General features: G+C 47.1%; 1 protein-coding gene across 1 annotated transcript in view; it reads left to right on the top strand.

Annotated features, from left to right (window-relative positions):
• The window catches only part of LOC8032339, a 92,469-nt gene that overhangs the window by 56,198 nt on the left and 19,952 nt on the right, over positions 1-16,319 (top strand). The window contains exons 8-10 of the mRNA XM_029985486.2: positions 5,177-5,440; positions 6,771-6,898; positions 8,444-8,587. Of these exons, the coding sequence (XP_029841346.2) occupies positions 5,177-5,440; positions 6,771-6,898; positions 8,444-8,587 (536 nt within the window). The remainder of the gene's footprint in view (positions 1-5,176; positions 5,441-6,770; positions 6,899-8,443; positions 8,588-16,319) is intronic.

Genomic DNA, 16,319 nt, shown 5'->3' on the forward strand with positions numbered 1-16,319 from the left:
AACTTCTCGGCGTCCTTCGTGAGGTGTGTGAGCGGTGCGGAAATTCTTGCGAAATCTCGAACGAAGCGCCGATAGTAGGCACATAGCCCAAGGAACCTTCGGACGGCCTTCTTGTCTCTTGGCGCTGGAAATGCTGCGACGGCACGAGTCTTCTCGGGGTCTGGGCGGACACCTTCGTTACTAACCACGTGGCCGAGGAACTTCAGTTCGTCATAAGCGAACCGACACTTTGACGGCTTCAGGGTGAGTCCGGCGGTCCGTATGGCTTGGAGAACTGCTCGGAGTCGTCGCAAGTGCTCGTCGAAGTCGCTGGAAAACACGACGACGTCGTCGAGGTAGACGAGACAGCTCTGCCACTTCAGTCCTGCCAGTACGGTGTCCATGACACGTTGGAAAGTTGCTGGCGCCGTGCACAGTCCGAAGGGCATCACTTTGAACTCGTACAGTCCATCCGGCGTGACGAAGGCTGTCTTTTCTCGGTCCCTTTCGTCGACTTCGATCTGCCAGTAGCCGCTCTTCAGGTCCATCGATGAGAAATATCGAGAGTGGCGCAGGAGGTCTAGAGTGTCGTCGATGCGGGGGAGTGGGTAGACGTCTTTCTTCGTCACCGTGTTCAGCTGCCGGTAGTCTACACAGAACCTAAGCGTCCCGTCTTTCTTCTTAACCAGTACGACTGGAGAGGCCCAAGGACTGCTTGAAGGTTGAATTATGTCGTCGTTCAGCATTTCTTGAACTTGCTCATGGATCGCCTGCCTTTCCTTAACGGAGACTCTGTAGGGCGATCGATGCACAGGGCGCGCGTCGTCCTCGGTAACGATGCGGTGCTTCGCAACGGTGGTTTGGCGCACCTTCGACGATGTGGCAAAGGAGTCGCGGTATTCGGCGAGAAGGTTAATCAACTGTCGTCGTTTCGGGCCCGGGAGTTTAGGGTCAATGTCGAGCTGCGCTGGCGACGCACTGTCTTGCTGAAGTGGCGAGAATTCGTCAGTAATGGCGGCGACAGCGGCGGAGTTTTGGAGTTCCTCGACCTGGCCCACGGCTGCACCTTTTATGAGGTGTTGCGCTTCGTTTCGGAAGTTCGTGACGAGGACCACAGTGCGGCCATCCTGAAGTTCAGCAACTCCTCTTGCGACGCCTATTCCTCTTCCCAGAAGCAACTGGAGGCTTCCTTAGAGCAGAACTTCGCCGCAGAAATCTTCGGTGATCCCGACGGGTACGAAAACACTCGACCGCGGCGGTAAGTTAACGTGGCTGGCGAGGACTCGGACCGCAGATGACGTCGCTTTGGGTTCCTCCGGTGGTGAAACAGGCTTTCGCAGCGTCAACCGGTTTGCTCCGAGGTCGATGACGGCGCCATATTCGCAGAGGAAGTCCATTCCGAGGATAACGTCCCTCGAACAGTCTTGCAGAACGACGAACTTTACAGGGCACGTCTCACCGTGGATCTCGACGCGAGCGGTGCATCGCCCGATTGGTGTGATGAGGTGCCCACCGGCGGTTCGTATTTGAGGTCCATCCCACGGCGTCGTGACTTTTCGAAGGCGGCGGGAGAGCCTCCCACTCAAAACTGAGTAGTCTGCTCCGGTGTCCACGAGTGCCGATGCGTCGTGGCCGTCGATGATGACGTTTAGGTTGTTGGACACCGTTTCAGGAGCGTCGTTTCGGTCTCCGGTAGCGTTCGAGTGGGGGCCCTCCGACGTTCGTGGAGGATCTTGGCGTCGGTCGTCTTCGGCAACTCCACCTCCAGGGGTTGCCGCGCCTAGTTTCCCCGGCGTGGAGCAAGGGGCGACAGGCTTTCACGTCGGGGTCGGTGCATCGGCGAAGCTGGACGTCGTGGTGAAGGCGATCGGAACTCTCGGTGGGACGCAGGCTCGGGGGACTGGGGTCGTCGCAAGTACTCGTCGATCTCCCGAGGGCGTTCACCATACCTGGGACGCGGGTCGCTTGGGTGGAATCCGCGCAGCCCGAGTCGTCGGTATGGGCATCGGCGGTACACATGGTCAGCTTCCCCGCAGTGGTGACACAGCGGGCGTCGGTCGGCCGTCCTCCAGACGTCTGTCTTCCTCGGCGCAGGTCGGTCTGGGTGAACGTGCGCTTGATCTTCCTGTCGTCGGGGGTAATGCGGCGTTGGGGCGTCTCTTCGGGGTGGCGACGTGGCTTGACGGGGGGCTTGCGGCGGTCGTCGGGCCATTGCGGCGTAGCTCCACATCGGTTCCTCCGGTGCCACCGTGGTGACGGGAACCTCTGGTTGGAGCGCCCGACGCACTTCTTCGCGCACAGCCTCGGCAATGGAGAGTGTCGCTGGACGACTTGCGGCTGGCAGCAACTGGCGGAGTTCCTCCCGGACGACCTCCCGGATAATTTCGCGGATGTCCGTACCAGGAGCGTTCTCGCCGCCAAGCAGCGCGGTTGCAGCGACACTTGGACTTGGATGTCGCTGGTAGTGGGAAGCGCGCGCTTGGAGGGCGCGCTCGATGTTTGTCGCCTCGGTGACGAAGGCTTCGACGGTGCCCGGCGGGTTGCGCACGAGGCCTCCAAAGATGTCGTCTCTCACCCCGCGCATGAGGACCCGCAGCTTCTTGTCGTCTGTGGCTCGTGGGTCGGCACGGGCGCTCAGGCGGAGGACATCTTCTACGAAGCTTGTGACGCTTTCGTCGGGGCCCTGCGTTCGAATTCGGAGGAGATCTTCTGCCTTCTCCCGTCGGTGTAGGGTGGCGAACGTCCGCTGCAACTCGGCCACACAGATGTCCCACGACGTAAGCGAAGCCTCGTGATTCTCGAACCAATGCCTCGCAGTACCCTCCAGCGAAAAGTAGAGGTTCTGGAGGCACTGCTCCGCAGTCCATCCGTTGTGGCGCGCCACACGCTCGTAGTGCTTGATCCAGTCTTTGACATCCTTGTGGATCTCGCCGTGGAAGGGTGTCGGCATACGGGGAGCGGCGGGCAGGTAGACGATGGCAGGAGCGGCGGGCGTCGGCGACTGGTTGGCCATCGTCGGCTTTGTTGGCTGCTTGGTCCTGGGCGGCAGAAGTTCGTGTTCCGGGGGTAGACCTCGGATGCGGCGACTTGACCGGGTCTCGATCTGGTCTTCGTCGGGTCCTCGGGAGGCTGGGTCCGGACTTGTACTGCGGGACCTCGGAGGGGTACGCGGCAATGGCATGCGTTACCCCGCACCTCCACCAAAATGTCACGGGTGGTGACCAAAAGAAAACAGAAAATGAACAAGAAGAAATAAACGTTTAATGTGGCGAACTTGTGCCAAAAATAAAAGGGTACAAAAGAAAACAGCAGAGCGTCGCGGGCGTCGATGTCGGCGAAACCGCAGGATCGAGCGCAGAGGCGAGACTGACTCGACAAGGTCGCGGGCGGCCTCTTATCTAGAGTGCGTCGCTATCTCGAAGATTCGGCGAAAACGGTTCGAGCGTCGCGTGATCGGGGCGAGAATGAACACGCACTTTCTAGAAAACAAAAGCAGGATAAATGATAGAAGTTACGGGCGGTACATGAATAAACGGGAGCTTTCTGGAGGACCGCGACCGAGCGTTGCTTTCTCAGCCTTGCGCGCGGCAATATCCCACAGCGTGTCAAAAAATGTGCCAATTACAAAAATCTAGAGTCCGTGCCTTAGCCGAATAGGTGAAAAAACAATTGTTAGTGTTTTGCGACATGAAATAGTTCGTCAATTGGCAATTTAACTAAAATACGGTAAATCAGCCTAGTGATATTTGTACTATATTGTGTAGAACATTTGCATGAGTATTTTCAATGTGGTCTACAGAGAGAGCGACTACATTGTATTTGCAGAATGAGTCAATTGCATAATGAGACTACAATGTGATTTTGAGACTCACGTCCAGGGGTGTGCATAAAAACACTGAACCGAGAGTTCCACTTTGTTGAAATTCTGTTTTAAGCGAACTTAAAAGGGAGTCTACCAGTAAGCTCGGGAATGTGAGCTAAATATGTCATCAGAGTGCTTGCTGTAACTCGCAGGTTACCAGAACGCTCAATATTAGTTGAATTTCTCTGAAGCCAATGTGCTATCGTAATTGTTATAGCCAGCGCAAGAACGTCCTAGCATTAATGACCAACCCCGATTACGTATATCTCGTTACGCAGGTTTTATCAAATTTTCGGTCACTTTTTGTTGTTTTATAGTCACCCTTTAGACTTTTTTCTAGTTGCGTTTATTTGGTTGTCATCTACTGGCGGTAAACGGTACTATCGCGGACTCTGTTAGCTGTAACACGCGAGCGGCGCCGTCCCGTACCCCCAGCGCCGCATAGCAGGCGCCTTCCGAAACCCCGAGCATGCGCCGTGTGGCGCACTCGCTCTTTCAGGCAGCGAGGACACCTCCGCTTTGTCGTCTCCTAGGCGCAGACCAGAAAACGTCAAAGCGCTTACCAATGTTCGCTGAACACGGTTTCGTGTTCAGCGAACCACTATGTAAGAGCTGCGTAAGAGGCGCCCAAGGTTTCATTGGCGCCTCTTAAGCGGTGGTTGATTCCCTGACTCACGGATATGTGTCCGCCTGATTGAGGATAATCATCACAACTTATTGTATATATTACGGTACATTACATTATTTCTCTCGGTAAAACTTGCAGTTGACGGTCCATTTCTAAATCACACCTGCTGCGCTCATGCTAGTTCGCAAACGCGTATTGTTGAAACATGCATTGCGCACGACTGCTTCTAAAAAAGCCAAACAAAAGATACGTAGACAGGGTTTTTGCCACAATTACTCTGCAATCTGCCCAATAAACGTCGCCTGCCTAAAATCAGTTCGAGACCAGTTTGTTATGGCGAGGATATCATGCAGAAGAGCAGAGACGGCTGATAGTCGATCTGTGCATAAATAGGAGCCCACGAAACCGTGTTCAGCAAACATGGGCGGACGACGCTGTGTCGTCGTCTGCTCTACGCCTAGCAGAGGACAAAGCGAAGGTGTGCTCGCAGGTGGGAAGAGCGAGTCCGCCATACGGCGCATGCGCGGAGTTTTGGACGGCACCCGCTACGCGGTGCTGCGGGTGCGCGACGGCCGCCGCTGGAGTGTTACAGCTAACAGAGGCCACGATAGTACAGACCTCATGAGTAAAACGGGTGTGGTACAAAATAACTCAATTTGCTTAACTTGTCTTAATTAAATGTTATGTCTTCGTCAATTTCCTTACAGAGCCTGTGTTTTTCACAGTAACAAACGTGACCATGACGGTGTTCGCAGTGCAAATAAAGCCGAGTACCTATAATCACTTTCAAGTGCGATACTGCAACAGACATTCCTTTTGTAAGACACTTTTCACATCCGGACAAGCAACCGTTTCAAACCTGACGCCAAATTCAACGTACCATATTGATGTCCGCGAAGGGCTCAAAGATGTCAACGGAAATGTCGTCCTCGGGCCGGCTACACGTAAGCGTGTGTCAACGCTGGGTCTCGGTAAGCTTTCATAGGCTCTGTGGTGTACATCTAAACAAACCAACAAACTATTGCTTTGCACATTGAAGTAGTTAACCTTAATACAGCGCTCATTTTGCTCCTAAACCTTGGACTTCACGAGTGTGCGGTGGTAAAGAGTCGAGAACAGAATCACTCATTCGAAGTCTTAGTTTAATATAAAATTACGGTTTTAATCTTCTTCCAAGCATTACGCAACTGTAGGCTCGCGGAGTGTTGTTCCTTGTGCGTGTGCATTATATCACTCACCTATTCACTGAGAAAAATAAATATAAAAATGTACTTAATGTTAGTGCCCACACGAGTAGGTGTAAATTGATCATGACATGAACCCCAAGACTGCGGTCAAAGAATGGCACAAGCAGTGATAGGTTCTGTCGTTCTAAGCTTGCCTCCACGCGATATCCATTTTGTTAATTATTTATATAAGCGGTGTAATACAAACTTACAAATATATTTTTTTCTTAGCTAAAACACGTAATAAATTAAAATATTTCTTTCAGCCTGACTTCAACAAATTGATGGCATAAAGTCAAATTTATAGAAATCAACGATCGTGAAAATGAATTGGTCTATTTTGTTTTATATTGGGTCTCGTGTTTCTGGAGTTACCAACTTTTTTATGAAAACGTCTGAAAGGAAAAAAACTACAGCGTAATCAACGCATGCATGCTAATTTTATTCAACGTAAAATGCAGTACATAAGAAGCCTGGCGCTCAACTTATCAGTAAATCACCAACTAGAGTCCCTACCTTCAAAAAAAAAAAAAGAATGAAGCTGAACTTCACTTGAAAACGGACTCTAGGGAGAGTTATGCAATGCCCTGTTCCCTCAGCTTACATTAAAACAAACAGATTTTTGTTTACATGATTGGCTGATTTTGTGACCGACACTATTGTAATGTGCAGATTGACACAAAGGTGTGTGAGCGCGGTATATAATGTTTATACCTTACCACGAAGGCATTAACAGCACCTGGTAACAAAAACACTAAAGCAATCAAATATATAAATCTGTTTCACTAGAGCCGCTACAAATGGAAAGGTCTTTCCATGGTTTCAGTTTCAAAACGTGTATTCAAGTGGTTCCGAGTTCGGAGCTTCATTTTTCTTGTTATGAGTACAATTACCATTCTCTGACTTCGAATTAGTTTATGGAAACAAAGCGACAAATATTAGTGTTTTTTGTTAGAAACTATACGTTTCACATATTTCATGCTGGACGTGCGCAGTCTACAATTATTACACACATTTCACCCTGAATAAAATTTTGCTCTTTTTTTATACAATACGTCTGATCTCCATTTTACAGCTTCCTGCACACGTCATATAACCTCTCCTGACGGTATAATTACCAGTCCCCACTACCCGGATATATATCCCAACGGAGTTATCTGTTCTTGGCTCATTACGACTGCTGTTGGTGAGAAAATTAATCTCGTAAGTATGCACCCGCATTTAAATATTTGCAAGTTTTTTTTTATTAGACCTCGCTGCTATTTATTTCCGTATGGAGTCCGCCCAAGAGTATTTATAGATGTGACTATCAATGTAATACTACAAAGTAGAGAAGTAACTCAGGCCTCCAAAACATTTTGTAATATTTGTTCAATTCTCTTGTGATTGTTCGTTGAAGATGCGTAGCAATGTCAAGAGCTGACAAGTTTAAAAGATCTGGAATTAAGTATTATGGTAGTGAAGGGTTTTCTCGGGGGCGAACCACTCATATCAAAGCCGTAGCGTCAGTAGTTTTCTGGAATCATTTTTAAAAATTATGACAAACTAAACCACAATTTCTCGCATCCAAGGCGCCGGTTTCCTGAAGTTTAGTTTGACAGTTTATTTAAAGCTCGGGGGCTATGCAATCTAGTAAAATATTATTAAAATGTTTCACGTCATATTTGCACTTCTATGAATCGTTAAACGGTGCCGTTGACTCGATTAATTTCTTTTTTCTGCTTTGGGGAGTGCGAAACTTTCCTCTATTGCAGTGGCACGTGTACACTGAAATTACTAATATCAGTTTTTATCCCTGAGTATCCTTACATTACTATACAAGCTGGTGTATGCGCTTTAAGCACAAAAAAGTAAATTGCGACCCTCCTTTGTCTAAATGCATTACACCCAAGCGCAAGTACAAGACGTTCAAGGGATTTCAGTTGCGAAATTTTCAGTTTTTGTCCACACTATACGCACTTCTGCTGTGTCGAAGGAAGATTACCCTAACTAAAACCCAGGATAACCTTTCGCTATCTGGATGTGGAACCGGAAATTTAACTGGAATTGTTTCTGGCAAACAGAAATTCAGATTGGAGATCAAGGAATAATATCTGAACATTTGAAACCCAGAAAGCATCAATATAGATTTCCAGTTTAATATACCGAATAGAGAAAATTTAGACTGGGTTTTACGGTATAGTGTATGTACATACACAACTTTTGTTGGTTTCTTACTGGTTTTCCGTTTTACGGAGACACCTATGTGCGTCGTAAGATTGACACAAGCAGCAACAAGAATAATGCGCGTATGATCAAGAATTAGGTATGATGTATATAAAAATAATATCTTCCTTCACCTTAGTCTGTTGCTCACGAGTGGATATTAGCCCACACTTCACTTTCCTATAATTCATAGCTAATCACAGGAAACAGTTTGCAGGAATCACCGGACACAGAAACAGAATACAACAGAATTATGAAATAGGAAATTTGAGGCAGAATAGTGCTTTTATGTAGTCATCGAAGTACGCGCAAGAGAATTAAATAGAAATGTACTTTCTCAAACAAAAAGACAGGTTTAATGACTTCAGCTTTAATTTAGACTATAACGTAATTATCTTTTTGTTTAGCCTTATTTGGAAGCCGGTTTAAATAAGTTGACCATAAGTGCCTCAACACATACTTTTCTTACTTTCATGTGCCGTTGATGACAAAAAGAAATTTACCTAAGTTTATGACAGTGATGTGATGTGCGCCATGATGCAGGTTTTCAGAGACTTTGACTTGGGGTACATGTGCGACGACATGCTTTCTGTGTACGATGGCTACGACAGGAATGCTCCACTGCTGGTTACATTTTGTGGGGACGAGGCCTTTCCTATTTCATCCTCATCAAGTCAGTTATACATGGTAAGCTCTACTTTCTTTCGTCAAATAATTTTTCTTAAAACATGCTGTCAAGGTTTTACATTCTTAGGACTTCGACGACATCAAAATCTTTCTGATCAAGACATATACGTCTTATCAAGATGTACCTTGTGTTCATACACGGATTACAGGTCAAGGCCTTTAAATTAGCACCATTTAGTATATTTCTGCAGGTTCAATTAAATATATAAAACGGTCGATTACCACGATTATAAGAATTTCGTTGTAGTATTGATCACGCAACTTTATTTCTTTGACCTATGAGTTTATTAACTTTGCTCAAAGGCAAATAATTCAATGTTAATCTTAAAACTCGCAAAGCAATGTCCTTCCCAAGAGAGCGAATAAAGTAGAGGTTTATGGTATGATAAAGGACCAGCTTGAAGTCGCAGAGACGAACGAAGAAATAGTGGAACAGGACAGAACAAACGCCCAGAAAACTTCCTTAGGTAGAGTTCGTGCAATTAATCGTTTTCTTCAGAGACGGTTCACACATATAGACCATAATTCTTACGTACTTACAAAAAAATCTGAGGGAATTTAGCCTATCACGTAACGTGTGTCACATCGACATGAACTCGGTGATCGCGTAATTATCTGTCATTGTGATGTCGTTTTCGTTTCCCTGCCACCTCCAGAGAATGATTAAGAGAATGTTCACGCAATTTTCGCTTCCACTCGACTCTGCTGGCGTCCCTCATCCGTGCCATCTGTCTGCGACGAGCCTCCTCAGTGCGGCTCAACTAAGATTCGTGTTCTTTGGATCGGCAAGATGCTTTTCAGATGCATCCACACGGCGTGCAACTTCTCCTGTCCGGACGGTCGCGCGCCTGCGCTCGCACACAGGGGTGTCAACGACAGCCAATAACACCTAAATTAGAAGGCCTGTGCCCTCCCCCAAACGTCGTCACTAGTGAAAGATACACGCAGTGCCGCCTAGATTCCTTCAGCATCACCGTCAGCGTGTCTCGAAACATCTCGCAATGATCGCTATACTAGCACGCGGCATCCACAAGACGCGCAGGTCTGCTCCTTGGGGCGGATCGGAGATCTGCTAAAGATAGCGTCAAGCGCAGGCCTTGTCTTGTAGGCGGTATTGTTTAACGCTATTCCCGTTGTGAGTCGCTGCAAGACGTGCTGTTGACAGTGGTGACGCGAGGCAGGTGGTCCTGCGTGAATCCGCTGGTGGCGATTTCTGGAGGGAAGCCTCGGGCCTGGTCTTCTAGGGGGTATCGCTGTAGCCAACGTCTTCAATATTCACTGACGAGGTGAGATGGTCAGGGCGCCTCTTTCGAACTCCCACCGTCCAGCACACACTGAAAGCTTTTTGCCATACTCCAACGTCGCGTGTACGCTCGAGGCTCTGCGGATACCGAAGCGTTAGTTAAGAAAGAGAGAAATGAAATGCATACTGCCTTTAATTTTCTGATATTTGTCCCGTTCATAGCTTCGGCGGTAGGGTAGTTCATTTTATATGAAACCACTGCTGGTATTAATGGGTAGATAATTCAAATCCGACTCGCCAAAAAAAAATGTATTGTTTTTCGCAAAAGACTTAACGGAGGTGGCAGGGAGCGATCGTATGATCGATGACGTCACCAAGAGTTTACAGGAAGGACACCAATGCATTTTCCCTGAAAGGCTTCCTTGAACATCTGTCGCTGTAGATTGATTTACGGAGGCAAAATATTCAACTTTATTTTGGAAAAATCACCGTACGAGTTATATCTGGATTTACACTTTGCAAATGTTTCTTTACTTTTGATAGTAATGGACATGATGCTAGCATATTCATTCGCGTGTTCCCCAGTGGCTTCAAAGGCCAGTGCCTTAAGCCTATTACATGGAAAAGTACTCTTGTTCGTTACAAGAATTAAAATGTTGCTGAATGCTTCACTGCATTTGCATGCCCTAAAATTAGCTCGTAGATGACCTTTCGAAATTCTGTTTTCACTACGATTTTTTTTTTCATGCTAACCAAAAGACTCGGTCCTTTGGGAATAGAAGAGATATGGAATTACGTGTCCTCCTCTCTGCGCAAGTATTTTCGACGCGTCCTCATACTTGGCGCCCCATGCCAGGGGTCATGCAGTTATCGAGCTTCGGAGCATTTACAAGTTTTCGTCATGTCTTCGGCCGCGGGTGAAGCACTCCACTTCGTTCCGGCCCTCCAAGAGCGCAAAGCCTCCAGCCGGTCACCCCTTTTTGCAGCATACGTTGAAGTAAACTATTGTTCAGTTGTTGCATTTCGGCTCTCGCCCCGAGCCTCACAACAGACGCTGCATGTTCCCTAATTCTGTCGTTGATACATCGACCTGCTACGCAATGTGACACATGCCGCATGAAGGGGGTACACAATGAACAACGCCTATTTGACACTGCACATTCAGTAACTTTACACTTCTTAAATCAAACCAGAATCCTTTTGCACCTCAGATGCCCGAAGCACTGGCCATCTCGGAAAACGCGGACGAATGTGTCATCACCTTGTGCGACACTATCCGCCCCGAAGAAAAACAGTATTCGCCGTGCGCCACGCCTAGGTAACACGAACAAAATGCGGATGAATATATTAGCAACTCATCTCTTGCTATCCTGAACAAAAAATACAGTATTCGCTGTTTGGCTAAACCAGACAACTCGTACAATGAATGTCGGTCGGTAACGTTAAACTTACCATTGCTTTTGTGGGAATCTGCTTCGTAACTAACTGCTCGTTTCTGTAATGCGAAGAGCCTCTAAAGACGACCATTTCGCGTATGAAGGAGTGTGCTAAAGTAAATTTGTTAGTCAGCTGTTTTGTACTGTTCATTTCTTTGTTCTTTTCTTTCTGTAAGTTTGCGCAGGCCCTTCAACCTTGTGTACGAGTTAGTTTAGCAAACTATCGGTTTTTAACAAAGCATATTGATTTTGAAAATAAAAGTATATGTCAAACGTTATGGGAATTTTGACTTTTATACGACATATTTAGCATAAAGCAAAACTTTATATATAAAAAACCGAACTGCTAATCTGATTTTGAAGCGAAGTCTTGCGAATAATTAGGGAAGGTTACCTTATTACAGCGCCTACACTACTATAAATAGAATATTAGGTGTTAGCTACCCTTTCACTAACATGCAGGCCATTCCAATAATTGCCTTCTGCTGGCAGCCATTTCTGTCTGCTGAACTTCAAGACGCCTTTTGGTTATGTCTAATACCTCTCTCTTGTTGAATTTCAAACGACCCGCATTCGTGAACCACTCAGATGCTTGGCAGCTTTTACCTGAGTGATAATTTCTTGAGTTGTGTACACCAATGTTTCAATCGTAAAACTCTATTGGGACTAAAGTTTGAACAACCAGGTTCGTGAAACTTTGATGCAAGTGAACCCTACAGCGGTGCTATTCAAAACTAGAAAGTGGAGTTTAGTGGGGCCCTCCGTTTCGATAAAAATAGGGTTTTGTGTTTTCAGTATAAACCAATAAACACGCAAAACTAACGCCCGAGTCGGTTTTTGTTTTCTTCTTCTAATTGGTGAAAACTGAACAAGACAAAAAAAAAAACGCCCGCTTCACGCGGAGATATTTTCTACCCTACTTTGTTTTCTCTCATTGAGAACACAGCCGCGCTGAAATGTCCTTGATGTTGATCCTTTTTTTATCGAAACCACATTCCTTGCCCCGGCTTCGTCTCCTATCTTTACCAGCATTACTGGACAAAATATCATTTATAACTTATAAATTATAACATTTTATCTAGTATTTATCCAGTCGCTATACAAAACAAACCCAATAAACACCGATTTATCTCGAGCATTCAAATTAGACACCGAACCAATACAAATTCACAGAAAAACAATAAACACCTCGAAATTTGAAGAAAATTGAATTCCGAAACCGGGGACCGTAGTTAAAAAAAAAAAACTTTATTCTTGTGAGCGTGACTTATGTGTGAGATCACATTAGGTTTCTTTGAAAGTTTTTCTTTTAAAAGAATGCCTCGTGATAATAGAATGGTTGAATTTTCAAAGCTCAATATATATGAGATCATTGTTTTTCTTGCTTGTTAGCACTCGTTCCTTGCCGCTTTTAGTATTCTTGCGATGTTTCAACTGTCTCATGTCTAGTGCTAAATATATGTCACTATTCTTAGACTTCATTGCGATAGCGGTGCAATGTAATTACTTTCTTTATTTGTTACTTTAAGAACTAAAGTGGAAGAACGGTGTTGGTTGCATTCTACTTCTAACAAGTCTGCTTAGTCATCATGCTATACCTTTAATATTCCCAAAATGTTTATGTCACACTTCAAGTTTTTTTGGATTTTTTTTTTTGTGAAATATCCAACGGAATATACGATAATGGTAACGATGATAACTATGCGGCTTTCCCTTTGCAGCTGGCTAGCTCCAAAAACCTTCGTGCCATAGCAATAAACAAACAGCTGAAAAAACACATAAACAACTATATTGTATGCTAAAACGAATGATCCAATCTCGCCTTCGTCCTCTGGAGACATTGAGATCGCAAACCTCCCTCCCCCACCGCAGTCTTTCCTGTGGCTACCTTGGTCATGTTAGAGTTCCGACTTGTTCCGTCTGCATCTCACGTGTCTACCTTGTTGACACCTGGAGTCAACGTGGACATCAGAGCGTCCGCTAGGGTCGTTTCGTAGTGAGGCTGACGATGGTTCATCACAGGCGGTGGGAAGCACTAAATGCCGAGCACCAAAAGTTCCATTGTCTCGACCCCGTCCCGGCACGCCCGACATACGGTTGATTCTACCTTGGGGTCGACACGCGCTCCAAATAGCTTAGTGCTCGCCGGGCTCTCGCTTTGAAGAAAGGTTCGCTGCCCAAACTGCTATGATACAACTGGGTTTGAACCGCTGTTACTTGTTGATTATCTCTGTAAAATGATAGCTTCAATTTGCCCTGCACCGCTTCGGGCTACTATAGAGCCTCCCTCTCACGCACTGTTCTTCTCATTTCAACGTCCCACTTCTGCGCTGTTGTCTCTTCTACGAACTCTACGAAAAATTCGATCTTGATCTCAATATAGTAAGGACGCCCCTGCCACCGTGTCTGCACCCCAGTCATGTGTGTGTAGTCGAAGTAGCTCGTGCTTCGAAACTCGACCAGCCCAGTTCCCCCTGGACGGCCTTTTTGGCGACGTTCCCACGACAGCCCAACGGTTACCCACCCACCTCACTTTGCCGTCGCTTCATGACGTCTCGCACGTCACCAGAGAGGCACTCAACCACGTTGTCGAAAGTCAGACCTGGGACCGTCAACGCCTTCCACACCTTTCGAGTTACCAAAAGCCTGTCACAGCTCCACAGGCTGCGTTTGTTGACAACCATGGACACTCGCATGGCTGACTGACTGAGGTGGGCATGGTGCTCCCGAAGGTAGTCTGAAGAGTTGGAGAAGATGACAACCCAGGTACTTGTACGAGTTCGCAATCGATAAAGCGTTGCCGCCCAAGCTCAGTGAACAGTTTGCTGCTTCTTCGGGGCCTGCGTGCATATACTGCTGACATTGCGGCGTTGAAGCTTAGGTGTTGCGCTGAATCCTCTGCTGCATATATGTTTAGCGTTCACTGCATAACCTCAACAGTTTCTGCCATGAGTGCGATGTTATCGGCGACGGTAAGCCCAAGCAGTACCAAGCTCACCCGCTCGAGCCCTCCAGGTGGGCCAAGGAGAGGCCCACTCCCAACTGTAATAGCTGCTTTTCCATAAGTGATAGGTGCTCCTGGCTCCTCTCAGTTCTGCCGCGCTGTGTTGTCATCGTAGAGACATCGCACGAATGAAACACACGGCATTGATAGACTCCAAACACAATGTGAATAGTGAGTTTGGGACAGTGTCATATGCCTTTGCATCTCCCAGAAAGCAGCACAGCAATCGTTTTATTTTTTCGGCAACCTAATGTACTGCGCAATAGAACATGAATTGTCTTCAAACCGGTGCCTTGTAAAAAGCCCCCCTGAGGTTCTGCGAGGTGTCCGACCTCTTCTGCCCGTGCTGTCGTTCGCTCCTTCACGAGGTAAGCGGACATTCGGTACACCGTGCCGGTAACTATCAGGGGCCGGCAGCAGCGCAAATAGAGCCAATTTCTCTTTTCTGCGGGTTGAAACCAACCCGGATACTTCTTCAGTGTGGTAGTGTGGGGCCATTCCCACAGAGAATGGCATTCAGGATCGACGCTCGTTGCATTTCTGGCACCTTCCCCGAGACTCCTGAGGACTGTTGCCATCTCTGGGAAGTCTTTCTTTTCAAACGTGCCAATGGTTTCCCACTGGATGGTGTCGAATTAGGACTAAGCAATATTTTGGCCGTTGCGGTCGGGGGTTGCGCACTCTGGAGAAAACATCTCTTTGTAGAAGACTGTGAGATCCATGCCCCAGTCTTCATCTTTCTGTCTCGCGCACTTATTTAAAATAATAGTACCCGTCTCTCGGACCACGAGTCCATTCATGTACGTTCTGTACCTTCTCATTGCGGCTTTTTAATTGTCACAGATAGCATGGATGTTTTGCAGGTCAGCCGTTTTCACTTTCTGTTCTGCCCGTTTGTCGTATTGCCTGGAGCTGATGTAACCAAGTCGGCAGCGCGCTTGGCTGACGCGGACGTGGTCCGGAGTCGATTTTCGGCACTGCGTGTGATTTTTGTTTTTATTTATTCAAGTAGAATATTTCAGCATGCTGAAGAACCGTCTAGCTTTATTTTTAGATTGCATAATGTGAGAACGATCAACAAACAATATCTTAGGCTTCCAGGGAAAACTCAATAATTGCTACACCGCGCAGTACAGGCGTCTCGCTTCAACGCTCGACCCCTGAGGTTATGCCGACATCGACGCTTGCGACGCTACTACTATTTCCTTTTGTTTTGTCAGCACGGGTTTTCCAGATTAAACGTTCAGATTCTTCAGTTTCTCACCTGCTTATATTTCGAGTCCTCACTTTCATCTGACAGAACTCCCAGATCCTTTCGTTCGCGTCCTCATCTGCATGTGTAAGCGTGTGACAATGCCATCTGTTGGTGGCTTGCCTGGCTTGTATTGTCACGAATAACACACGACAAGGCAGGGGTGAAATAAAGAAACCAAAGGTTTAATGTGGCGAACTTATACCAAACAAAACAATAAAATAACTTGACATCGCGGGCGTCGATGTCGGCGTAGCAGCAGGATCGAGCGCTGGCAAAAGACTGACTGCAAGGCGCGGCACAACTTCTCGTAAAGCTTTCCTGGAAGCCTAGAACATCCAACCTCATTGTTATGAAATTATACATTGTGAGTATGAACAAACTACACGGTTCTCAAACATTCTCGAATAACCTGCTCACTTAAGAGATAAAAACAACAGGCGATGGCAAGGGTCGAACCTCGGCCACCTGAGTGGGAGTCAAACATGCTGCCCTACTTAGTTACGCCGACTGGGCTTGGCAAATGGCATTATGGCGGTTTTCACTTCAGAGTCCCATCAGAGTTTCTCCGTCTTCGTCTTTTGGTGGGTCGGTTCTTTCAGAGCCGCCGGATAAGGCCACTGAGTGCCGTCACAAATTCCGATCAGGCTGTCGCATTCCACCATTCGTCGCTCTTCTCGGAGACGCGTGCAACCGTTGCCACCGCGTCTTCAGTGAGGTAAGGCCGCCCGAAGCTGGGGAGTCTCTCTTTCTTTCTCTCCAGGGTTGCCCTGCTGAACCCTAGCTTGAGCTGGTTA

The sequence above is a fragment of the Ixodes scapularis genome, unplaced genomic scaffold (assembly GCF_016920785.2).
Source record: "Ixodes scapularis isolate PalLabHiFi unplaced genomic scaffold, ASM1692078v2 PGA_scaffold3__209_contigs__length_174095766, whole genome shotgun sequence".
In the NCBI taxonomy this organism is placed as follows: domain Eukaryota; kingdom Metazoa; phylum Arthropoda; class Arachnida; order Ixodida; family Ixodidae; genus Ixodes; species Ixodes scapularis.